General features: G+C 38.9%; 1 protein-coding gene across 2 annotated transcripts; it reads left to right on the top strand.

Annotated features, from left to right (window-relative positions):
- The first annotated feature begins 1,631 nt into the window (after window positions 1–1,631).
- On the top strand, window positions 1,632–23,419 carry LOC109469139 (aryl hydrocarbon receptor nuclear translocator-like protein 1). Of its 2 annotated transcripts, none has more exons than XR_002140170.1 (15): window positions 1,632–1,827; window positions 9,661–9,735; window positions 10,298–10,458; window positions 12,412–12,491; window positions 13,880–13,972; window positions 15,267–15,384; window positions 15,856–16,008; window positions 17,328–17,571; window positions 18,340–18,446; window positions 19,466–19,619; window positions 19,902–19,981; window positions 20,927–21,035; window positions 21,514–21,621; window positions 22,145–22,250; window positions 22,687–22,940. XR_002140170.1 is itself a non-coding variant. In XM_019767540.1 (15 exons), exons 1-15 carry the CDS (start codon window positions 1,634–1,636, stop codon window positions 22,947–22,949), a joined length of 2,040 nt encoding a protein of 679 aa, XP_019623099.1. In that variant the 5' UTR covers window positions 1,632–1,633; the 3' UTR covers window positions 22,950–23,419. The 2 variants fall into 2 exon arrangements, 1 of the variants encoding a protein (XP_019623099.1); XM_019767540.1 differs by having other exon boundaries at window positions 21,519–21,621; window positions 22,687–23,419.
- The last annotated feature ends 4,176 nt before the right edge of the window (window positions 23,420–27,595 follow it).

Raw genomic sequence — 27,595 nt, 5'->3', positions numbered from 1 at the left:
TGCATTTAAAGTTGATTGTCATTAATATATGTATTCAACTTTGATAAACAAATAAATGTACTATAACGTAATAGAAATATGAGGAAAAAAAAGAAATTTGCAATTTGAACACTCCTCTTTCATGGATGAATTAGGGTGTAAAGATGCTGAAAATTCTGTGTAAAGATGCGGAAAATCTTGGCAAAACCTTGTCTGTACTTAAGGATTACAAATATATAATCTATTTCAATGTAATCCCTGGATTATTTTATAGGTCAGCATTTTCCTTCCAAATGAGATTACAGGTACACTATACTTAATACATGATCCAAAAGGTCATGCAAAATATCATCTAGGCTTTTAAGCATGGATTTTTAATGCAATGCGGAGACTGTTTTGAATTATTTATTTCAGGTCACACACATGTACATGTATCAACATCATAGCATGAGGTCCTAAAAATTTCAATACAAAGTTCAAAAACATGTCTCAAGAATGTTTATGTGTGAAGATATGTGAATAGTCAAGTTGATAAACATCAGTTTTTTTGAAATGTGAAAAGTTTTTGTGAGAGGTCAGATGTCAATTTATTATGAATACAGCAGATTAATCTACATGAAACAGTGCAAAACAAGAGCAGCTAACGTATTATATATATGTCAACAGTTTTTTTTTCAAATTATATGCAAATTCATTTACAGTGTTGGAAATTGAATTTTGAGAGTACAATAAATTGGTGATAATGAAATTTTATATAGATATTAATTTTTGGAAAGCTGCTTAATCTAGTAAAATGCTATTTTTGCCTGAGTACTGGAATAACGTTCTGTTCATATTTTGAAAGCCCGCTATCAGCCCACTGTACATTGATGTAGAAGACCTTAATTGGTATGATCCAGTTAGGAGTGCAAGCTGACAGCTTGTAATGAAGACTTGAAAGTAATTGTCTTCGTTAAGAGGGGCTCAAAATGGCTTGTTAGCCGCTAATGTCAGCCAATTGCTACAAAATGGATGGATCCACGCAACTCTGATGCTTTTAGATGATAGTAGCTCCTGGGGAAAGTGCTTCCATTGGCGGACTATTCCATCCCAGGGGAGGGGACAAAAGATGCTACCATGCGTCAAATGTCAGAGGTGGACCTGGGTGCTAATCTCTTCATAAAAGGTCCATCAGTGATGCCTGTAGACATTCAAAGTCTCTCCTTTTCAATCTCAGAAAAAAATCCTCTCTGAAGTAAAGTGGAAGACTGCCACCTCCTCCCTGAAATCCTACCTCTGGCTTTGTTCACACCGACTCTACCAATCATGCCTCTTCACCTGTTGAATAGGGCCCTTTTTTCCCCCCCAATCAGTGCATCGAGGGCTTTTAGGTTCACTAGACACACATCTGGGTTCCCCCGGCTTCTTCGCCGATAACCCATCAAGGTCAAATGCGCCGGGCTTCTCCGCGCGGAGCTTAGTTAGAGAGACGACAAATTTTCCCTGCAGGGCAACCGAGGAAGTTTCCTCCTCCGTCCAGAAGTACTTGGACCACACGGCAGTACTCGCTGCTACTGCATCACTTCCTGCTCGCTCCACTCTCTTGTCCCAGTTTTTTTCCCTCTCTCTCTCTCTTGCGTAGACAGATAAATCGTTGATCATGCAGCCCGCTGCGATGCCGTCCTGCGCGTACCAGGACGACCTGTCCTTCCTGAACCTGTACGAATCGTGCTCTTACGGACAGTCCTCCTGGTATTTCCCTCTAGAAAACCCAGGGATGGTGGGAGACAGCCTACCGCCTATCTCATCAAGTTCATGTGCAGATCATCCCTCACAGTACAGCTCCACCAAGGCCAGCAACATGTTCGAGTGAGTACAACTCTCATATTTCTACCAATCCTTGTACTTGTGTTGTAGTGAGTCACATTTTTTAAAACCGTTCTTTATTCATGAAAGCTCAAATCGGCCTGCAAGCACCGCTTTTCATTGAGGTCATGAAGAAAGAGGTCCGGTAAGGGTCGGACAAAATATATCAACAAGGGTATACGTACAAGGTAAAGTTTACGTCAATCCAAGTACTACTGGTATATACATTTATTTTTACATGTACATGGTACAAAATATATTCACAAGAGTGGGACTTATCTGGTGTCTGCTTTGTGAAGAATCATTGTGATGTATTTTACTTTCAGAATATTAACAACTAATATTTTGTAATTATATTATCTTTATTGATTTATCAATTATGAGTTATGAGGAAAAAAATTATTAGAGCCATAGTGGGTAACCTTTAAGAATCTGTAGTAATCTCCATGTAATACATGTTTTGATATCAACTTAAGTAAGTGTTATAAATTAACATTATTCCGGGATTGGTTATTGCTCTCTTGAGGCCTTTGAAAAGCAAATATGCCGACTTCTTATCGCTCAAGTCCTGGACTCAAAGGATTCTAACTGGGCAAGCCGCAAGCGGCTAGATTTTGGCAGAAAGTCACTCAAATTCTTATAACCACAGAAGTCCTTATAAGATTCAAACTTTGTGTATTGATAGCTAAATGTGGGCAATAACCAATGCTGGAATAGAGATTGAAATAAAAGTAAGTTTAAAGTCAAACTGAAATTCATGTGTAATTTCGAATTCAATTTGAATTGAAAAGACATTTGAACACAATATAAACATCAAGCCAGGCCAACTAAATTAGGGCATAATTTTTTGCTACGTGACAAATGACTAGTACCGGTCCAGTTATAGATAACGTCTCATAAACCAAAAAAGGCATTCCAACATTGATCATACAAACACCTGTTGCCATCACTCTGTAAGTTGAATTGATTGTGGAAAAATGTTGGCTAGTAAAACAGATGCCTGAACTGAACATCTAGAAATACTGAAATTTCACTTTCAGTATTTTTAGATGAAATTCAACATGAACTGGTCTTAGGTAGCATGAAAATTATAATAATTCTTATTTGTTGTTTCCCGCATTGACACTTACAAATGAATATTTATCAAGCGTTTCAGCATGTTTGCCCTTATGAGAAAACCTCAATATAGATGCGTGCACCTCAGAATAACACCTTAAAATAGCATGCATATGTGTCTTTGTACAATATGTACGACTGTATATTTCTAAGAATTGTATTATACATGTAATGAACTAATTTGGTATTTTTAATAGACATGTAGCATTTAATGAATTATTAGTTTGTTGATTTTATACTTCCGTCACATCCGTCCTTCTCACAGACCAATTCTTATACTCAACTATATGTGACAGCTGTTTGCCTCAGCTTTAAGTTTCTATCTTTGAGGATGTTCTATATCGGTACTTCCTTTGTTTTTGAAAAAACCTTTCATGTTCAACTTCAGTTTTCATCTGAACAGATTTCAGCAATAATTTGTTATATGACTATATTAGGTATATCGATTTTAGATGCTTTTGATATCGCACCTTTGATGCGTCATATCACCTTGATGGCTTGGAAGGGTATGCCTGACTATATAGAAAGCTAGCGGCTACTACATGTAGATATGGGGCAGTGCCTTTCAAGTTGGTAGTATCAAATCAAAATCAGTGTTTTTGCCGTCATAGGTTTCCTCCCTGACACACAAAATGTCATCTTGCTTTTTGGTGCTGTGCTTTGATCTTTTTCCATCATTTTATCTTCACCGTACTAGCTAATCTCATACTATACATAGTCATATGGACCAAGCTTGGTTTTCAATTTCAATATACTGTATGTACCAGTTTCTAGCCAGCGTCCATGTTGCTGTCATTTAACGAAATTTTGCTCCTCTTGATGGACAAAAATTGCACCCAATCTGTCATATTTGATGGATAAAAATCGGCGTGTAAAGTTATGGAAAGAGATGTCATCACACTAAGCTTTGTCTCATTTGCCCTTCAAAATGCAGGAAATTGTGTTTCAAAGGGTCAAGATTTCAACATTTTCTTGCGGATGCATGCCCCTGACCCATCCTAGGATTGTCCTATCAAACAAACTTGAGATGACGGTAAAATATTCAAGACGGCTAAAACGCTGATAAGTAAAACAAATTATTTTTAGTACTACTACTACTGCCACATACCCCCATGTGTTGCAAAGGTTACGTACAAAATTAGCCCTAATCCAACTGTGAACGTTATACCAGCTCCGTTTGAACTCTGTTCTGCATTGACAACTCTGGCATATATAGCCTCTGCCTTTGCATAGCATTAAGAGCTGTTGCTTTATTCAACAAGAGCTGCTGTGTATTCAATGATGTTGCTTTTTGTTCATAAACAACTCCCCCACACATCCCCCACACATTCTGACATTTGCAGATGTACATGATGATTGTGTGCGAAATTGTATACAGGATGGAATTTTACACCGGCAGCACTTGGGATCAAGTGTTAGCGATGATTACTGCGCTGACGCACAGGACTATTGACTCTGAGTAAAGTTGGGACCAGCAACCCCAAACCCCAGCTGTTTGAAGGATATCATTAGGGTCTGTCCTGAATACACTTTTCACAGTTTTGAGTGACAGGTTTTAGGTTCTCTTATCAGTCATACATGTACCTAGCCCAAACAACAATACCCAAGTGACAATGGTCCAAGAATTTTCTCGTCTTTCCCGGAATTTCTCATTATGTGCACTGCCTTGTGTAATCCAACAAGAGGATACAGATGCGGTAGTGGGTAAAATAACAACTGTGTGTCACAGTGGCAGACTCTGAAGTCTGTGTAAGCAACACAGTCATTGAGTCAATGTAGTTGTTTTTTTTCTGTAACATGTTGGCAGCTGTAGATAAGTTGTATAGTTGGCATTGGCTGTTAGCTTTTTATAAACAGCATTGTACATCTTGCTAGAACAAGCATAATATGTCGGTGAATTTAGACATCAAGGTAATAGATATATGCCAAAAAAAAGGTACTCATTCACGACAAGCAACTGGATGAATTATGATTTGGGAAACGGTGAAGACGTTTCAGGTAGCATCCACTACCGTCTGTATCCAGTTGCTTGTGAGTAACTGTTTCTTTGAAGGGTATGATGTCCTTGGGTAAAAATCCGACTGATCAAAGTACAAGCTAATTATCAATCATCACCATGAAATGCTTATCTGATGAAGTATGAAAACCATTTCATTTACAGGTTATACAGGGCTCGGAATTCATTTTTGGGACTAGGTGCACTGATGCAAAATTGGGTGCACAATTTTTTTTTTTGGGGTGCATCATATAAAGTAAATTAAGAAATAGATTGGGTGCACAGCTCCAAATTTGGGTGCACTATGCACCCAGTATTTCAAGTACTGTTATAGAATCTGTCTTGGGATGAAAATGTCATAAAATTGACTCAATTTTATGACATTTTCATCCCAAGACAGATTCTATAACTGTGCTCAATTTAATTGAGGTATAATTGGAGTGTGAAAAGAACTGACCAATAACAGCTGGTGCCCCTCTCTGTCCAGTCTAATTAGCTGAATGAGAATTAACCATGTGGAAAATCAGCCTCATTATCCCTGCTTAGCTGTATTAGAAGAAAGAAGACAGCCTTTTGTAATGTCCTTTAATATGCAGATTGTATTGAGGGGAGATCGGCTAATGCACAACGTGTTAAAAGATATGGGAGCGTAATTTATGTATAAGTTTCACAGTAGCCATGCAGGGCTGCTGAGAATGTGTTCAACTTTGTAGCTCTAACAGGTGGTTATGTAGGTGCGGTGGATGGTGCAACTGAGTGTGTTTTTTATTGAACAGCTACCCAAAAGTTCTTGTAGCGTTGGAAAGCTGCGTTTAAACCTTCTGGTCAGTCTGGTGGGTAAAATATATAGTTGTCTGTGTGTCATTGTCTGTATGTAAACTTTAATTAAAAAAACTGCTTAAAATGGTGAAACTGATCCAATGCAAGTTTTTGTACAATGGTAAACAAATATGCACCACAGAGTGTTACTAGTACTCCCACTAACTTGTCATTTGAACAGTGAAAAATCATTTTTGTAGAAATCCCTGGTGGTCAAATTAAAGGCTTGAAATCCCAAAATTTGCTCCTGGGCCCTCCCAAATTGTGAGCGAGTTCTTCCCCCAGGTCCGATCACGAAGCTGGGCTGACAGAAAAAAAAATTCGGTCGGCTACAGCCCTCAGATGTATACCAGTGAGTCAGTGAACCCTGAAATTGACAGGCTTGTAAGATGCTTTTTTGCTTCCCTCCAGCCTTCCCTTCCAGACTTATACACCAGGATATCAAATACCCCGCCAAAGGGCAAATCAGCTGTCACAGCACTTTGTCTGTCACTTAAGCAGGGTTCAGCATTTTAGAGGGAACTGGAAGCAAAATGTCAGGTGGATCGAATAAACTTCCATTAACCTGGCTGGTAGGAGGGGGATTATCCACTGGAAGACCAAAGCTAATGGAAGATGACATGTTGTATGTGCAGGAGATTTTTCCCCCCCACAGTTAATGGAGTAACAGATCTAGTTTTTGGGACATTCTGCCTTAAGGAGCTGACATTGGGAGGATGTTACCCTGGGTGCACACTCAGTAGCGTGGGTGCGCATCGCCTCTCGTTTTAACTAACCTAATCGACATACCGCACCGGCTGATCTGTGGGAGAAGAAAATGGAGTTTTTCCAGTACGCGCCCGGTGATCCAGGAATTCCCGATGACATCTTTCTCGTTCCTCCGTTGACGAATGAGCTACAAGCGAGGTTTGGTATCTTTTTGTTTAAGTTTAATGTCCGTAAATTCTTACATGTAGGTATAGAGGAAGGCTTGATGTACTGTATATAGTGTAGAGCCTCAGCCCCTTTTCAGGCTACGTTGTATACATGGAAATAGAAACTGGTAACCATTCTCGCAGGAATTAGTTTCAGTCTTTATTGGAGTTAAGAAATCTTTATGCAAATTTGCTTCAAAAAACAGTTACACAAGCAACTGGATAATGTTGGAAATGGTCAGACGTTTCAGGTACCTGTAGCATGCATCCACACGATCGTCAGTTACACTGGAGGAAAAGCTAGAATTTTGAGGTTTTCGAGATTTCAGATACTGTTTTTTGGGTATCTTTATTAATTACCTGGATGTCTAACCTTTACATATCAAAGAGAAAATACAGTCGGTTCTTTTATCCATCAGATAGAAAGTCAGCTTAATAGGCTTGAAGCAATGACGTGTTGACCTTTCATGTATCTAGAAGAAAACACTGAAATCAGAAAAAATGACCTGCTTACATGTACATTGTGTGCATGGTACTAATATGCATGATGTGCAAATATCATTGCAGCAGCTACATGTATACAAATTTTTTACAGTTAGAGCTCTCTTGCAAAAACACAGAAACATGAGTTTGTCATTGTTGTCTGGTATCCACCTGCAATTTTAAGTGTTATATAAGTGTAAGGCTGCCTTGGGTCATTGCACCAATAATGTTGTGTAATACCAAGGAGGCCAGCTTTGGTGGTATCACGTACTGTCAAGTGCTTCTCAGAGGAAGCAAACTTGGACCGATGCCTGGCTACTCCAGGACTCTCATTGTCAACTGAAAAAGTCAAGGACTTCATCAACTACAATGGACAAACATCATCCTCAGTGTGATACAGATATACAGTGACTATATACATGTATCTACATGTAATGAGCCATTGCTTACATGCACTTCAACTCAGTTGAAAAAGAGTCTTTTTCATCTGAACCTTGGTTCTGTGCGTGACTTGTTGCACATCTACATGACTGTTTATCTGTAGTACATGTATATAGAAACTTCAGATGTGTATAGGTTTTTATGCTCCAAACATACATGTAATGTGACATTCTCGTCATTCTTATCAAATCTAGAACGTCAATGCCACTATGTTTAGAACACAGTATTAGAATTTAAGGCGGAGCCTACATTGTATCCTTCTCCTTCCACCACTTTTTACCTTCCAACTGAAATCATCAGGTACCCATTTTACACCTGAGTGCATGGGTGGAGTGAGGAAAGTCGTGTAAAGTCTTTTCCCACAGACACAACGTACTCCCTAGCCAAAAATGACAGGAGTCGAACCTGTGGCCTCTCGATCTCGTGTCCGGTAGCGTAGCCCCGTGTCCGTTGATCACCACTGTGACAACGGTAACGCCATGTACCAAATTAGACTGTGGGCTGGCGTACGTGCTGGACGTTCGTTCTCTCAGCCTTTTTAAAGACTTTTTAATCCTCCTTAATGGCTCACAGAACTTCCTGCACATATACGGACATGTAGGCCAGCCCAGTCGGTTTTAAAAGAGCACAGTCCCTACATGGTTTGCATGGACATGCCTGGTGCACATACTTTGCCTAGCATGGCTTTTGAAATCAGTAAAACTCAGACCTCAAAACTCAGCATTTCATGTCTTTTTTGACCTGTTTCGCCTCACAGCATCAAATGCATTAACATAATTTGTACATGAGCATGAAAATAATTTGCTTGCTGTGTTCCGCCAGCCATGCGTCCTTGCGTCTGTACAAATGTGTCTGTATATGAATATGAAATGAAACAACCACTGTTTGAAGATCAGCCACAGATCATTGAAGGTCTTCAGTAACAGTAAAAGAAGTAGCTGTTCTGATTGTAATTTGATAACCTTCAAGTTGGTTCTGTCTGTAGTTGTCAACTTGGTACAGGTGTCTACTGGCTTTTAAGCCACTGTGACATTGTATATAATAGTAAATATTAAAATAAATAACCCTTAGATCCAGTCTATACGGGCACTGACAACTAGAAGATATTTTGCCAAGATATCGTATGTATCAATCCATGATACATACATTTGTACATGTAGGAGAAATGAGTACATATATATGCCACCTTCGTTAAATAAATTAAGTTATTTATAAGAGAAATCAAAGCTCTGACGTACATTCTAGTCTAAGACTTTGATTTGGTTTACTAAAACCTTCAGGCAATACTATAAAAAGACTTCAAATTCTCAGCTTCTCTTGTAATGACGTCGTTTCTGACATACTACATAGTGTTGCTTTCTTTCCTCCGGGTATAGAAACTAATAATCAGCCGTCAAGCTGTTACGAAAACAGAATTGCCAGTAGTCATTATAGAAGGTGAAAGCAGAGAGACCTTGAATAGAGGGTGAACAGTATCTTTCTAGGGTTGCAGTTGTACTAAACTGAAAAGGACAGTCACTGTTTTTAACACAGCCAAATGCATGATTCATTTAGTAATACATGTAGTTCATGCAGCTTAGTTGTTTAATCTTGCATTAAAATCACATCCATTGAATTGTTGACATTTAGCTGACCAATTGGCAAACTATTGCAAAGAAACTAAGATATTATCCTTATATGTGGGGTTATGGTCTTGTTTACAATATAATTAAATCAAGCATGATAGACATGACTACTTCTAAATACTAGTTAACACATTTGTCTAATCAAAGATGTGCTTAGATGTACTGCTTCTTATTTTGTTGTAAGTTGTTGTCCTTTGCGTGCTTGCTTACATGTACATTTCTAACAAATGTGACTTTTTCCCTCAGCAGTGCTTTATCAAAATATTTTGAAGCATTCGTACAATAATATTTGTGAAGTCAAAGCCATGACATTTTAGTCCCCACCTCCTACAATAGAGGAACATTAATTCTTTGCACACAAGAGCTCTGCTTGTAAAGGTGAACATTTTTCTTGTCCGGAAAGCTAACATCCTGTGTACGACCGTACATGTGTATGTTTCAGCGGTATGGAGGCAGACAGCCAGATGGACATGGACCGGATGGACCAGTCTGACACAGACAGCCGCAAAAATGTCAGGTGAGAAAACAATGGGTCCTACACACCATGCAGAAACATTTATAATTGCGAGCAAGGCAGGGTCAACTGCAGAAGACAGCTTGAATGATTATTTGAGTGTACATGTCTTTATGAACATTTATGGCTAGTTTCATTGAGTGTGGTGCTTATAGGGCTCTGGCCAGCTCAATTTTTTTTTTCCGTCAGCTCAGGTTCATGATTTACCTGGTGGTGGAACACCAAAGGTGCTCGCAATCTAGGGGGGTTACAGGGCATGATCCCCGGGGAAATTTTGGATTTTCAACCCTTCAAAAATGCAATTTCTGGCATTTTGAGAGGCAAATCATGGGGTCAAGGGTGTTTGTTGGTGATCCTTTGGATGTCAATTTTTTAAAAATAATTATTTTTACCCAGGATTTTTGTCAACTTTTTTGTGTCAAGGTTGACAGATTGGTTTGAAAATTTTTCTGTCACACACCACAAAGTTCCTGCGATTGACAGAAAAACGGGTGCTGACTAGAGCCCAGGTTGTGCTGTACATGTACTGTTGAGAATGACTGACTTGGACTCTATATTTTTACAGTCGACAGAACCACAGCGAGATCGAGAAACGGCGGCGAGACAAGATGAACAGCTACATCATGGAGCTGTCGGCCATGATCCCCATGTGCAATGCCATGTCCCGCAAACTGGACAAGCTGACCGTCCTGCGCATGGCTGTCCAGCACATGAAGACACTCCGAGGTAAGGAACAGCACTGGGGAACAGCTGGGAAGGTACAGCTGCTGTTGATGTACATGTATGTGGGGAATACTTGATACAACAACAGTTGGGAAAAATTAAAAAACACAGATTGATACTAGACTTGACACTTGAATTTATGTTACATCTAAGGGTCAACACTAGTTTGATTTATTTTGTAATCATCATTTGACTGTAATTATCATTATAATTATCATTTTTAGTGTACTATACATGTAATAATTGTATTTGTTATTTGATTATATGAATCACAATTAAAGAACTCACCTCTGATTTGTAGCTGGTGGCTGACAAATCTGTGGGACTGAAACGTAAAATAAAAAAAAATTAAAAAAAGTTTGCACCCCATCCACCAATCTTGAACACATATAAATCAATTTTGCCAACTGTGCCTTCACTTCATCACTCATATACAAGTAATAAAAAAAAGCATCAATATATACTGTAGCTGTAGGTACTATATAGGTTAGAATTATAGTTAGTCCTTGTTTCATGGTTTCTGTGGCACCTCATACGAGGATGAACTGAAATGAACTGATACTCCTTGACATTTCAATCAACTATAGAATGTAGCAATTTTTTTTAGTCCAGCAAAACGTGACATGCAGTAAATTAGACTCCCTTGGAGACGATCGACTGTATACAATTATAATAGTGCACAGGACACCAGAAATCAACATGCTGACAGTAAAAAGTTGCCCTCCTTTGGTTTTCGTAATTGGTCGGAACTACGTAGTGGTTTTTACACTATTCCTTGAGCTCACTTGGTGTTCTACAGCCTTGCTACAAAATTAAACTGGACGGAACTTATGTACTGGTATTGAGGTTTTCCATAATGTAAAATGGTGCATCAACATGCAAATTACTGCCCTGGAGTGCATGATGATAATTTGGTTTGGCTCAGAGCCAGTCACCAGGCAGCAATTACATTTCAATCCAGACAGGGAAGGCAATTAACATGGCAGACAGAACCGTACAGATGTACATGTAGACATAGACTGATGGAGCACCAATTTTGTGCAATCAGTCAATCCAGATGGTTCTCTCTGGGAAACCTTACATGTACTGAGAAGAATTTGTGAAGTCGATTCCTTTGCTGTCTTGCATAGAAGGCTCACTAGTTTTTGTCAGACAGTTACACAATGAGAAAAAAGTACAGGATATGCCTCCTGGTAAAGGTTACTGATATTCAAGGACGGAAGGATATAAGATGCTTTTCTTGTTTGAAGGCTCAGTGAATTTCTTTGTCATTTTTTTTCGCTAGACTAACAGTAATGAGAAATGAGTACAAAATGTATTTGCACTGGGCAAGGTTGCAGATACTCATTGCAAGGACAGCAAGGACACCCAAGCAAAAATGCTTAGCCTACTTTGGACATGGAATTGCAACTCTCTTGAAAGCTATCTGCATCAATCATTCTTCATTTTGCTTTACACTGGTTGAACAAGTCCTCATACACTCAGACAGCAACTGCTGAGGGATTGTCAAGCAACTAAAAATCTCATTTCTTTGAACAATTGTCAGTATATTTTACTGTAAGTTTACTGAAATGTTTATTACCTGTAAATCATAATGATACTTCAAATTTACATCACAGACCATACAATGCGTGTAATTCAATCTTATCATTAATTAGTCACCGGTCATAAAAATCAGATTTTAGTCGCCCATTGGTTTCCATTCAGTGGAAATGGGGCCTTGTACATCGGATCCATTGCTACAGTAGTAGTACATGTACATGTATATCTTCTTTATGTGAAGTATTACCTGCAGTATATACATGTACCTGTATAATTATGTATGATGAAGTGATGATGGTGTTTTGATATCCTTTTGATCTATTGCAGCTTAGATTATGTGACTAAAATCTGAGACAGCTTTAGTGCATGATTGGTTAACAGACTGTACCGTATATATCTTTTTTTTACCAACAGCAACTGCAAATCCCTTCACCGAGGGCAACTTCAAACCATCCTTCCTGTCGGAAGATGAGCTCAAACATCTCATCCTGGAGGTAAACAACATTTTATGACCTGTTTACATGTTTAGTGTATAAATTAATACAATAATATTGAAGACGATTTCCACTTTATGATGTCATGTCCAACATATGAAGAACAGACAAAGTTGATACAATCTACATGTACAGCTGTCTCCAAAACAAATTATACACCGCACCATTCAAAACCAGATATCTTCAATTTGCTCCTTTTATACCCTACTCAAATATCAGTGTACATTGGAAAATTCATATACGAATCATAATAAAAGTGACACCATATTGTAAATAACTGACATCTCCTGAATTATAGAATTATCACAAAGTTCCCAGCTTGAACTTGTACATTTTAGGCATTCTTGTTCACTACAATACTTTGCTTTCTTCACCATTGTATGAGGGTCTGCATGCTCTTTTCCGTAAGGCGTAGGCGGCCTCTTTATAATTTCCCGTAATTCGTAGGGAAGTCATTTTATTTACCGTTATTCGTAGTGAGGAGGCGAAAATTTAGCGTAAAACGTTGCCAGCCTTCCGGAAATTTAACGTAAAGCGTTGCGGGCCTCCATAAATTTAGCGTAAAGCGTAATCAGGACCCCCCATGCAGACCCTCTTGTATCAACTACATACAATGGTCTGTCAAGGGACTACATGTATTTATGTAGGTAGGTGAGATGTACAATCATGTAACTAGAATGTCTGGAGACAAATTTACTTTCTGTCAAATCGGAGGAAATTGTCATGCTATGAATTTGTCAGCAGGGACCACCTTGGGTGTATGATTGGCCGGTAATTGGCAATACATCACCCCAGACAATATTCTCTGTCTGGTACAAACTGACAAGCAATTTCCGCCATATTGAGTTAACTGTCATTACGTAGTACATGTCTTGCTGCCCAGCGATTGGCTGTTGACTAAAGGAAATTAGCTGCGGTTGATTGATTGACAGGCAGGTTATGGCTGTGGGTTATTCGGTAACCCCAGTTCAGCTGAAAGTGTGTTATGTACCAAAACGTACAATGTATTATCCCTGGTTCCTCAAATTAGTGATTCAGAAATAAAGTTTTAATTCAATACTTTTGTCAGTATTTTAGAAATACCCATCTGCAGTCTGCATTTTGCAGACTGAGACATTTTCAATATTGCAGGAGAAAAACAGTCATGCAATTTTGCAGACTGAAAATATCAGGCTAAGGATTCAATAATTTTGGCAATATTGATGTTGTTTTTACCATTTTTTTTACCATTTATTATAAGTCATCTGTGAAAAAATTATTGTTGCATTTTGGCATCATTTTATTGTTTATCTGCTTTGATTAGATATACATGTAATAGCCTCATGGACATTAGATACAAATGTATGATGAAGTAGTATAGTATGTGACATGACATTGTGTTTTGACAGGCGGCAGATGGTTTCCTGTTTGTTGTGAGCTGTGACCGTGGCAGGATCCTGTATGTGTCTGAGTCAGTGGCCCGAGTGCTGAACTATAACCAGGTGAGATGACAGAAATAGTAAGCTCGCACCATGCATACAATGTCATTCATTTTGGAGGAATTATTAGGAAATTTCGTTATACTTTGCCCATCTTACGATAATTTATTATCTACAAAAATTCTTTTGATGCTGAAATCATCCAACCAATTTATTTCTCTACCAACACATTTGATATTCCATATTCCACTGCCAGTGGAAAAGGGCTCCAACTCATCAAAAGCAAATGTAAGACTAGAAAGGCCGACATTTGCTTGGGAGCAAATACAGCATATTTCAGTCCATCTCCCTCCCACGCAAAAGTGGACTATTCCAAACTTACCCCAGTGCAAAACTGGCAAAGGTTCTCAAATAAATGAATTAAATAGTATCTGTATGAGAACAAAGATGCAACAACAAATACTTTGAATCTCGAAAGCTTTACTAATCTTATTACAGGTATGCAAAAACTAACAATGATGAGATTTGATACATTTTGAAAGTCTATAGGCACATAAAATTGAATGTGTGGGTCATTACGCACGACTTTAGGTGCAATGTGACCTCAGGTAACCCCCAATGGAACACGTGTTCCATGGATGGAACCGGCCATTCTTTAGATAGAACATGGAACGGGTATAGCACTTTTGGCCCTTTTTTGCTGAAAATAGCCATTTAAGTCCCCCAAATGAGTCATTTGGAAGTGGTGTATGCCAAATATGTGACTGCTATTCTGTAGACACATGTTCAAGGTACCCTTATACCGAATTTCAGATCATTTGGTTGTAAAACCAGGGCTCAGGATCCAAAAATCCATTTTTTGGCGAAAAATGCCCCAAAAAACCTTCATAAAAATTTTTCAAAGGCATGTATCAAAAAAATGGAAAAAACGCCTGGGGGTATTGGCCCACTCTACCTCCATGCCAAATTTCAAGTCATTTGGCTGAATGATGGCGGAGTTGACTCCCTTTGACTGTTTGGCAGGAGGAGGAGAAGGAGGAGAAGAAACATGAGAGAACACAATATATTTCATCCATACCATGGTATGGACTGAAATATAAATAGCTTTACTATAGTACTGTTGTTACCTGACTTTTATTTAATTATTGTCTCCCATCTTCATTTTTTTAATTAGCTGACTGCTGCCCACCCCTGTGTCATGGACCACTATAGCTACATGTACTATGTACATGTACTATATATATCTTTCTGGAATATTCTGTAATAAGATGGATTCTCATTAACCAATCAAAAGTCATTTTATTTCTACTGGTAACATGACCTACCAACCAACCAGGTAATGTGTTTCTTTCCACAGAGAGACCTGATGGGTCAGAGCTGGTTCGACATCCTCCATCCCAAGGACGTGGCCAAGGTCAAGGAACAGCTGCTGTCCTCCGACATGTCACCCAGAGAAAGACTCATCGATGCTAAAAGTAGGTCCCTGTTATATTACGTACAATGACATTGTGTAGTATGTGTGAGTCCTACAATTGAAGCACTTATTATTACTACTGTGTTTTAGCCAGCCTGAATTTTTTTTTCGTCATCTCATTTTTGTTTGACAATTAATATTAACATCATCTTTGGTGTGAGGCATCATTAAATTATTTTCCATGTTCCTCAGGAAAATGTTGAGATCTTGACTCCCTGAAACACTGTTTCCTGCATTTTGCTGGCAGACAAAGCTTAGTTTAATGTTATTTCTTGCCATATTCTTTACATGCCAATTTTTGTCCATCAAACATAATTCCGTCATGTTCATGTAGACTGTTCATCGGAGGCATTCAGTTTTGACCACCAATTATGAAATTTGTGCTATATCGTCATTACATTAATTTTTTGCCTCGAAAATTTGCCGAAGTATCTTTAAAAAAGATTGTCTTGTTGTGGTGATTTTCCTGTAGCTGGTCTCCCGGTTAAGGCAGATGTTCCGCCGATGCCGTCGTGCCTGTGTTCGGGGGCGCGGCGCTCGTTTTTCTGTCGCATGAAAACGGGGAGAGTGGTGAAGGAGGAGAAATACAGTCCTGACAGTGTCACACCCTGCTCTAGAAAAAAAGGTCAGTACATGTATTCTGTAGTCTATCATTCTATTGGTAGGAGTGTTTCTACATTGCATTTTACTTGACTGTGTGTATTTTACTTGTTTTTTGTGTACCTTCAGCAGTCTATAGCAACTATATAATCGGCTATACCGATAGAGCTACAGCTACAGTTTGTACTAAGTACCTATTACCAGCCCAGAAGAGAACAAGAAATAGCCAGGCCTTCAAGTACCAGATTTATCAACCAAGGTGTTCAAAATGACATTCTTTCCCAGAACTATCGCAGAATGGATTGCCAGACCACTGTATTTAATATATTCATACATCTTATTGATATTAGTATATAGAATCTGATGTAAAATTTAGATGTTCGTTCATAACAAAAATGACAGATTTGCACCCCCCCCCTCCAGCAAAGTGTGTGCCTACATTTCTGTTTTAACCAGACTCCATAGCCATATGCAGGCAATCTTGCGCCAAGGACAAACCAAACTCTCATGCAATTTGAATAGTAATGGTAGGCAGAATGTGAGCTATTTTTACAACATGCAGGGCCCATTACATGTACATGTACTTCGAGGGATAGAGAGGAATCAGAATATTTAGACTCAACACAGGTTTTTAAAAAAAAGTCTTCTTGTTATTCTTATGGCTGACTGAATGAGGTGTTCAGGAGACAATTAACGATGCTATTTCTGGTGAACTTCAGAGAGATAATTGTGTGATGCTATTAAAAAATGTCTTTATCTGTACCAGGTGCAGTAGATTAGCTCTCATCACTCATTAGCCATTCTAGTGGGCTTCTCCAAAAAGCCATTAAAATAGATTTACCAGTACACTGATGATACAACTGGTTAGAAATGGATTAATGGATGTCAATCAAAGTCCATTGGACTATGTTTTTTTTTAAATTGACATAATTGCTGATCAGGTGCTTAAAACCAGGCCAGTGTGAAATTTTTCTCTTTATTGCTAAATAGAAAGTTTAGTCATGAGAAAAGTGTAAATTTCATCACGCATGTCAATTCTACACTGTATGAACAGTTTTTTTCATTATTTTCCCCAATTGGTACATCAAAATTGAAATTATAAAATCAAAGCACATGGGAGCAACTATATAGGGAGGCCACAAATTTCCTACTAAAGAGAAAATATCATCACCTAGAACTTTCAACTAAGGCAATCTGGTCTTCCTCGATCAGTAGACTTGTCAGTTAACCCAGTGAGACTTGTCACGTGGCTCCCAGTTTGACGTCAACACTGGGTCAAAGGTATCCGGTAAATGATGTTGTTGTTGTTTACCAAATTTTTTTTTTTTTTTTCAATCTGTACAGAGCGCAAGCATTATGTAGTGATCCACTGTACGGGGTACCTGAAGAGTTGGCAGCCCTCCAAGATGGGGATCGAGGAGGATAACGAGGCCGATAACGAGGGGTGTAACCTGAGCTGTCTGGTGGCGGTGGGGCGCACGCAGGCCGTGGCCAACCCCGGCATCGACAGCGCCAACATTAACGTCAAACCGCTGGAGTTCGTGTCCAGACTCACCATCGATCACAAGTTTACCTTCGTGGACCAGAGGTGAGGGAGCTACGGAGGAAAGGAGAGAGATCTGCTACTGATCCACTACTGTTGGTTACTGACTCAATTACTGATCTGCTACTGACTGTCAGTTACTGATCTGCTACTGATCCACCACTGTCAGTTATTGACTCAATTACTGATCTGCTACTGACTGTCAGTTACTGACTCAATTACTGATCTGCTACTGACTGTCAGTTACTGATCTGCTACTGATCCACTACTGTCAGTTACTGACTAAATTACTGATCTGCTACTGATCCACTACTGTTAATTACTGACTCAAGTACTGATCTGCTACTGATCCACTACTGTTGATTACTGACTCAATTACTGATCTGCTACTGATCCACTACTGTTGATTACTGACTCAATTACTGATCTGCTACTGATCCACTACTGTCGGTTGAGAGCTGTAACAATCCTAGAGGGGCATGCTCCCCCCGAAAAATTTGAAATCTTGACCCTCTGAAAAGCTATTTCCTGCATTTTGAGGGCAAAACTTTGGTAGTAGAGCAAGCTTAATTTAATGACATCTCTTTCCATATCTTTACCGATTTTTGTCCATCAAAGATGATGGACTGGGCAAAATTGTTAATTGTCCATCAGATTCAGTAGCGGCAAAATTCTGTTAAATGATGGAAAGACAAAATTGCCATGCTTAGTTGTTGGGTGTGATTACCATAATGGAGATAGCATTATATCTATATATAGCGCTGTGAATTGATGTACATGTATGATGACTTTATCCATGTTACATTGTTGCAGAGCCACCACCATCCTTGGGTACCTACCTCAGGAGCTGTTAGGAACCTCCAGCTATGAATATTACTATTATGAAGATCTGCCACATCTAGCAGAGAGCCATAAAGCAGGTGAGGACTGGCCTGGATACATGTAATAATTTTGATAATGTCTTCTGAATTTAGATTCTTATGTGATTAGAAAGTACAATTTGTATGAGCCACAGAGAATGTTTGTTGATTATATCCTCCTTGATGACTTCATTTTGTAAAGAACGTAAAGAAAGTAAAGAACTTGGTATTTTGGTCATAGAGAATAAATTGCAACATTTACAGTGTATATTGAAATCAAGAACTGAAATGTACAGTTAATGAAATTCAGGACAGTTGTGGATCAGAAGAGCCACCTAGGAGGGAGGATATGTACTGCAGCTACAGCTTTCTACTAACACCAGATTACTGACTCAAATGTTCATTGATTAACTGCTCACCTGCTAACCCGGACGCCTGTAGACCTTGATTAACTTGTCAAGTAAAAAACTGGAATTCTTTTCTAAAATCTGTCCACATTAGACATTTCAATATTGATTATTCTGCTGACTTGTGCTGTCTTATTTCACAAGTTGTTGTTTGTACATGTATTAAAATTTAGAAGTTCAATTTTATAACAAAAAAGACAGATTTGCCCCCTCTTCTCAAGGAGAGAGTTATTTGCTAAATTGTCAACAACTGTAAAACAAAGATAATTTGTGGCTCATAACTCACTCACTCACTATCCAGGATTTGATTATTCTGCTGCTGTTGTTCCTGCCAAAGAGGTCGGTAGCAGTAGTACTGGCTAGTAGTACTGGTCTTCACACTACACCTCCAGGCAGCCCTATCCAGTAGGTTAACACCAGCAAGGCCGCACTCTCTAATGTTTTTCTTCACACACTCTGTCCAGGTCTTTTTCGGTCTTCCTCAACCTCTGCTGCTTGGCAGCTGCAGTTCAATGATGTTATCAATACAGCCACTGGCACGCTTAATGTGCCTGTACCATCGTAGTCAGCGGGACTGCACAACAGACTTGATGTCCTCTAGGCTGAGCTTAGCAAGTAAGGATGGTCAGTGAGTAAAATAATGACTCATGATGAGCGCTGCTTTTTCTACAGTTCTGACGACGAAAGACAAGATCCTGACGTGCGTGTATCGTTTCCGCGTGAAGGACGGACGCTTCATCAGCCTGCGGACAAAATGCTTCAGTTTCCGCAACCCCTGGACCAAGGAGGTGGAGTACATCGTCAACACCAACACCGTCGTCGCTCCGTATGTCTCCATTTTCTCTTTGAATCATCAGCTGAATCTAAACTCTTATCATACTATTATGTGTCGTGTACTTTTCATATCTTACATACTATTTGTTGATCTATTTTCCACAAAAATGAGAACCAAAACAAAACATATTTTATAATGTTTAACTTTTTTGCAATGTGCATTAGATTTCGTAAAATAAAAAGTATTTTCCTCAGGGAACTGTAATAGATTAGAATACAGTGTGTTACATGTATATCCTATTGACAAAAAATCAACCCATCCTTTACTCTACAGAAATGGAGGGAATACTCCAGTATCAGCTACCCCTGCCACACTAGCCAACATGGACTCTCTCTACCACTATCCTATGGAAGGTACAGTCATATCGCTCACAAATCAGTCCCATAGTACAAAATACTAGATCTGTCTCAAACTTCAGCAATACAATAATGGCAGAGAGCACAGCCCTGCTGGTTTATACACACTTATGGAGGTTTTACATGACATCTTTTGTATGTTATCTATTCCCAATATTAAGGAAACAATGCCCCACCCAGTTTGCACAGAAGTACACTGACTTAAGTGTTAATTGTGATCTTGGTCCAACTTTATACAATGTAGTACAGTTATGAGTAATTCTGTGGTCTGTAGAAAAATAGGCAACAAGTGGTACTAGGGCTGCGGACCGGTACATTGTACCGGTCCAATACCGTAAAAATCGTTTCGGTACAGGTCCAAAATACCGGATCATGAAGTAACGAGTATATACCGAAATAGCTAGTTTACACCATGTATATGACTAAAGATAGGTAAATCCTACCACAAAGACGAAAAATTAGCACTGGAAAAGACGTAAACACCGTCGATTGATTTGAGATCCTCAGTCTCACGAGACATCGCGAGAGTGTGGCTGATCCAGGGTTGTGATAAAGATACTGACAAGTTGTCAACACTTTATTATTGTTTCTGTGTCATGATTGAAAAAGTGAAGAACACGTGTTAATTTGTCAAATTGTTCAGGTACAGGTACAGGTCCGGACCTGTACCTAAACCTCTGTACCGGTACCTGTACCTGTACCTGATGTTACGTTTAGGTACGCAGCCCTAAGTGGTACATCTGTACACAATTTTCATATTGCCTTTTTGAGACATCCCTAATCATCAGTGTACACATGAGAATTCACAGTAAGTGATCAGACATCTAGATTCAACTTTAATGTTTCACCTGTAGATGACCTTATTAGATAGTTGATAAGATAATTACCTGCTGGCATTTGTCACCCCAGGCTGATCATTATTTTTTGTCTGGTAACGTTCAGCTGGGAAACAGAAGGTTCCATCTGTGCCGGGGGTGCCAGGTGGGACGCGACCAGGCGCGGGAAAGATCGGGCGACAGATTGCCGAGGAGATCATAGAAATGCACAGAAGGTGAGGGAAGGGACTCGACTCATAGCCCCGATTCACATGCGGGCAAAAAAACTGACGGTACAAAAACTGTGTACACACACGAGCGTACAAAAACTGTGTTTCACAGTGTTCATGTATTATGCCACAGAACCTCAACATAAACACAGTTGTAAAAGTAAATAGATTAAGAGTTACTGTTACAGTATCAACCTTTGCATATGCGAAATATGCAAATATGAAATATGTATATGCAAATTGACACCTGTTTGGTGACATTTAGTCTCAACAATTTTAATAATATTGCCACATATATTATATTACAACCTTTGTTATGTTATCAGTAATGCTTACTAGTAGGTTGTTGATTCATTTATCAGTGCCATAATGACATTGTACAAAGTCTGTATCAGTGCTATTATACATCAATGTTTAAACTGTCAGGGTGAGATGATGATGTGTGGATCTCTCCCCCCCCCTACAACCCCCCCCCCCTACCCAGCCGAGCCTCCCCCCTCCCAGCCACGGAGGCACCCCCAGCCCCATGGGACTGGAACCTGGACAGAACGGGGGATCTCCACACACACCCATGATGACCTCTCCTGGCAAGGTAAACAAACAAACAAACAAACAAACAAACAAACAAACAAACAGATGTGCACATTTATGTGACTGTACATTCAACCTATAATGCTGACCACCTTTGCAAAATAAGCCTTGTATTTATGTCTGTTAACTATATACAATGTATATCCCCTGATGATATTACACAAATTTCTGTATGTGCAGCTCATTATAGAATTGCAACTATAATCACAACAAGCTACGATCTACTCATCACCACAGTATAGATGATTAAATGTTAGACAGTGCTACAAAACAATGTATGTATTCATCAGTGACCTTTAACCACGTTTGAAAAATCTTGCTGGTCCTTGTAGAACACTCCTTTCATATTCATATACTATTAGGTGGTAGGGTCTTGTTGAGCTCCAAGCCTGTTTTCTGTGCTTAAAAATAATATTACAACTTACTGAAGTTGTTATATTAAGTAAGTTGACACAAATTACTGTAAACAGTTCTCTCCATAAAACCTGTGTAAGGCCCTCTAACAGGAGTGTTCTGTTCCGTAGGTGATCCGGGGCAGCCCTGGCACCCCTAACCTAGTGGCATCTCCCAGTACGAGTCAGCCTACCACCAGTCAGGCATCAGAAGGACAGCCAGCCACACTTTCTCCAGGTGGGGGTTTACATTGTACACTGCATCTGACAAGTCTTGTGGCTTGTAGTCACCTAGCTATCATAGTTACAGTAGCTGTTGCAATCATCTAATGTGCCTCACTAATGCTGCCACTGTTTTGAAAGTCTGTTATGTAATCTTTCTACATTTCTAAGGCTTAAAAAGTCAAATGTGAAGTGCCAGCCATTTGAAAATTCTAACCTTGACAGACCATTGATTGAACATGGACATGTATGTATGTATCAAGAATTTAGCACATGTACATGCAAAAGTAGGAAAGTGGTCTCCAAAGGTCTCAAAATCTTCCCAGAAGTCAGCAGAATTAGTGGCCAACATGGGGGAAATCAGGAATACATGGATTGCATGCTTCTTGGGATTTGTGATTTTTTTTCTCAAAGTAAGTGCCATAACTGTTTGACATGTTGTTGAACCACAGGTCAGCAGGAGGCGGACACTGCCACCCCTGCCGTCCCGCGCACACACCCCAACGGCCTGGTCATCCCGCCCACCCTGGCCACCAGCCTCCCCGACATCTCCATCACCGCCAGCGACCACGGCTTCCCTCCGGAACTCGACCCCGCTAACCTGGGGGGGCCGGAGAACGACGAGGCCGCCATGGCCGTCATCATGAGTCTGCTGGAGGCGGACGCGGGACTCGGCGGGCCGGTGGATTTTAGCGACATCCCGTGGCCGCTGTGACGAAGACATCGTGGTTAGAAGCCATATGAAACTTTGGAAAGTGGAACTCTGTCAGGACATGATAATCTGTATTCGGAATCAGCTGCCCGGTCCGGTCAGCATAAACAGTTGCCTGGTCTGAGGGCGGTTATGTGGGTTTTGAGTATCATATGCAGTGGAGCAAGCTTTTCTGTGCACGGTTTCACCCCCTTGCAGAAAGCATCTCCTCAGATACTCAAAACCCCCATAACTGCCCTCGGACTGGACCGGGTGGCTGTTTACGTGGACCGGACCGGGCAGCTTGTTCCGAATACCCGATGATGATGTCAACTCCAGAAAGGACAAGTCGTATCTTCCAGGACGAACAAGACGGAGTCAGAAAAGGCACGCAAGAAAATCATGACAAGTTGTAGAAATTTTAATGCAGCTGTAACAGTGAATTATAGAACTTCCAGATTGCTACGCATGACCGCATGTCTTAACTTTTAGAAGAAAAAAAAAGTGATGGAAATACGTATCTTTAAGTATATTTAAAATAAAAAGAATTAATTCTGCTCCAGGGATGAAAGGTCTGCTATCAAAGGTGATCCTGAAATGGTGTTGCTAAGATATCACGGCTCAACATGAATTGTCTCTGATATTTTTAAAGAGGAGGGTACATGTACATGTATAAAAGAAAGTTGATATTTTGTCAGAAGTTGTTATGTCAGGACAGGTAAAGCTATAACATGTACAGGTAGGTTTCAAACAGTGTGATGCAATACCTGGTATGTTGGGTGTTAGAAAACAGAATTACTTTGACTGTCATCAACCACATGTATACAGCCTGCACTGTAAAAACTGCTCTGATCGAAAAGGCTCTAGTCTTGATTTAATTTTGAATTCATTGAAGAGGATGTAAAGTTTTTTGTGTCGGTATTTTTTCACTGTTGAAGGATAACTAATTTTATTCTGTAATTATACTATCAACATCAACTGGACTATTGAAGATGTGATTTTAAACTGTAATAAGAATTTGCAGGATACAATGATGGAAAAGTTTGTTAGAAGCAGCTGAGATTGTGTTTCACTCAGCCCCAGACAGTACATTGTATGCATGGTTTTTAACTTGACACTGGCTAGGCCTGTAAAAACCTCATATTTATTCCAATTATTGCACAACTTTCAAACCACAAGTTTGTTCGTATTTTCAGGATTTAAATATTGGGATTTGTATGCAATTAAGTTTGGTGAAATAGTGAGGAATTTTTATTGTTATTTTGTTTATTGTGCAGGTACACCTATTGATTCAGAAGTAGAAATGTAGATATGGGATAATTCATGTAGCGGTATATTATATGTGTAATATTTAGGTACAAGTCTTTCCAAGAATCGGGATCAAATTGCATGTAATGACTTATATGATTTCTACAGATGTGCTTAAAGCTTGCATGTAGAATAGAAACAAACTGATCTTTAGTGGTGAGCTACATTAACTGTAGATGGTCGGGACTAGTGTAAATGTTTAGAAATACCACAGTAGGCAACATTTTATATAACACCCAACAAACTGTCAAACTTACAAGAAGAAAACAACAAAGAAGCAATCACAAATGCAAAATATTATTTCTATGATTGACAGATACTACACTACATTGTACGTATTATGATTTAGACATGGATCAGGTATGTGGAGTGAGGCCAGAAGACAAGTGATTGACTTGAAAGAAGTATGGTGTTAGAGAAGAATTGTGCCATACTGAAGTGTTTTTGAATTCTCAAAACATATTGTTTTGTGCAAAGTGTGAATGTACGGAAGATTTAAAGACATTGTGCATAGTGTATAATTGATTGTTGTAAATTGTTGAAAATGTATTTTATTTGTATCAAGTTTATGCATGGTTTTTAACTTGAATAGAAAGAGGGACTTTTTTCTTTCATTTTTGTTGACTGAAAAAGGTCGTAGCTTTTTGGGTTGTGTCAGGGCATGCATGTACAGGCATGATTTTAAGTTTGGAAAGTCTAGTTTTTTTAAGAGTTTCTTGCCTAATTCTGCCATTTTATTGATACACTGCACAGGTTTTCACAGAACAGATAACAGGCTGAACACTACTAGTTTTGTCAGGATGCCACATTTCTCTATATACACACGACCTATATGTATGAATTCAGGTGATAGACAGCTTTATATGTTGTTGACTGTTATCAATTGTGATGATGACCTTGAATTTACAAATGTATATTTTCCGAATCACTTATTGTTTGTTTAGAAGGTTGTCAGAGGTACCCAAACTACAACAAAGAGTCCATTTTTTTTGCATTAGGTGCTGTTAGTATGTGCTTTCTGGGGGACTAAATGGAGGAGAAATTTGCTTCATATCATCTTGAAATATGTGAAATATTATGAATGGTGCTTTGAGACACTATAGCTACATGGGGAGATATTATTCAGTGCACTCACTGCGAAATAGAATGTATTTTGGTATGATCATGGAATCGAAATGTACAAAGTGTAATACGGAAAGAAAGAAGATAGTTTGCCATATCTTATTGTAATAAAAATCACAGGGTATATTGATTATTTTATAGTTCTTAGAGATTGTAATATGTACAGTATATGTTAAAATATTGTTCAATATTTGTGTACTAACGATGAAATTGTGGATGTTGATATTTTCCTTAGAGAATAAAGTTGTGGATGGTATAATAATTTTGCATTCCTCATTTTACTTACAGTATAGTCATAAATGTTTCAACTAAAAGCAAATTTCTGATCATTGAATGATAGAAATCAGCGCTTTAATCCATTCAAAATTCTATAGCGAAAAATGTGTTTTCCAGGATTTCAGCATATTTTGTCACGTCTTTTACAAATACTGCACAGTATACATACAGTGCTCTTAGTTATCCTAATACTTAATGCATATATTATATATAGTGATGTTTGTTAAATTTACCTTATATGTTAGTTAACATTTGCTTTGCCATAACCTGATATCACACCAACCGTGTTAGAAGCATGTTTGCATATTAAGTGTACGCTTACCTATAAAAAAAAACGTTTTAGCATTTTGGTATTCGGAACCAAATTTTCCCTCATACAATTGAAGTATATTATAGTGATGGCAATTACGAGACATTCCCGTGAAAATGGCTTTACTTAACACTGCCTAATATGCACTAAGTGTTTGTTCTGGAGCCTGGTAACCACTACACAATTCAGCTCGTATTAACTTCCAAACTAATAAGCCAAAGCTGTTAGGATCATTTCTGATGTTCCTTCTGGAACTTATCGCAGTGATGGACATTTTCTCTCACGTGCCCCTGAACCCACCGGCGATGTCAGTGTACACCAGATCAAGCCCGGCATGGTTCACGGGAGAGGGTGTCTGGGGGGAGGGGAGACGACGATCCTGAAATGATAAAAACGTACATAGTGTTGGCAAAAAGCGGGAAATAAAGACTAGCTGACATAAAATCTGCGGTGAGATGGTAGGCGCGATGAATTTTAGTTCCATTTCTTCGGAAACCAATCTACTGCGAAGCGAATATCTGATGCCTCAAACGTTGCAAAACTATAATTTCAAGGATTTATAGACTTGCTTCGATTAGAAACGGACAAGTTAGGAATTCGAAGGCTCGCTTTTGCCGTCTTCCTCAACGATATTCTCTGAGCAACGTTCCATCGTCCTCTTTATCCTACCCAAATCATTTGTGATCTCTCCCTTGGTGTGATGTTTAAAATAGTGAAAATAGTATGAATGAGACAATCCGAAAGTCATGTTTTCTGTATTTTTATAACATGTTACCGTGACCTGAATAAGAAAACATAAGTTACAAATTGTCGTACCGTCTGATCGACGTCAAATGCATCGATATCGTCGTCAGAAAAAAATGGCGAGCAGTGTCATTTTTCACTGGATGAACACGAACAAGCAGTGTGCGCAAACCCCGCGGGCTCTGCCGGCAATTTGAGCCAGAACAAAAGGCAAAAAACCCTGGCCTTTGGCCTTTGCGACGACACCGCAACAATACAAACCTGTTGCCTCCTAAATCCGTAACTGATAAAATCAACATGACATGCATGGCCTTTCTCTATATTAGTGCTCTGTTGGTTCTTGTTGCTAACAGATCGCAAGCTTTGGACATCCGTGTCCACTTGAATGTTACATCATGCCAGTATATACACACAACGTTATATCTGAACTTAGAAAAAAACGATATTTATTTTATAACATATTGTTAAGTACATGCCGTGTGTATGGATGGGGAAAGATGCATTAAACCACTAGTATAGTATTAGATTGAAGTATATGACGAATATATGTATATCATATGGAAGTGATATTGTATGGATACAATGCCTGATATGTATAAAGTTATGTTAGTAGAAACAATCATAATTGTGAATTCAAGGAGGGAAGAAAAAATATAAAAGTTATTAACGCCGTTACTGATGATATCATGTTTCCGTTAAAATTTTCAATTAGATGTATGGAAGCTCTTAAATATATACATTTCAGAATTTAATCATTTAAAATTAACAATATAATGCCAATTAGGCCAGTTGAACTAATGGTACTCAAATTCGTTCGCTCCAAAGAACAAAGTTTCATTGAAGAAGGTCTATGTAGATTATAGTGATTTAAAAATCGCTATTGTCAATGTATGATAACCAACTGTTGAAC

Source organism: Branchiostoma belcheri, unplaced genomic scaffold (assembly GCF_001625305.1).
Source record: "Branchiostoma belcheri isolate BF01 breed outbred unplaced genomic scaffold, Haploidv18h27 scaffold20, whole genome shotgun sequence".
NCBI lineage: Eukaryota > Metazoa > Chordata > Leptocardii > Amphioxiformes > Branchiostomatidae > Branchiostoma > Branchiostoma belcheri.
The sequence above is the reverse complement of the archived record's forward strand: the minus strand, read 5'-3'. Positions and strand labels throughout refer to the sequence as shown.

Coding starts and splice junctions, on each gene's coding strand:
- LOC109469139 (XM_019767540.1), top strand. CDS start 1,634: ATGCCGTCCTGCGCGTACCAGGACGACCTGTCCTTCCTGAACCTGTAC. Junction 1,828..9,660: donor AAGGCCAGCAACATGTTCGA/GTGAGTACAACT, acceptor TGTATGTTTCAG/CGGTATGGAGGCAGACAGCC. Junction 10,459..12,411: donor GCACATGAAGACACTCCGAG/GTAAGGAACAGC, acceptor TTTTACCAACAG/CAACTGCAAATCCCTTCACC.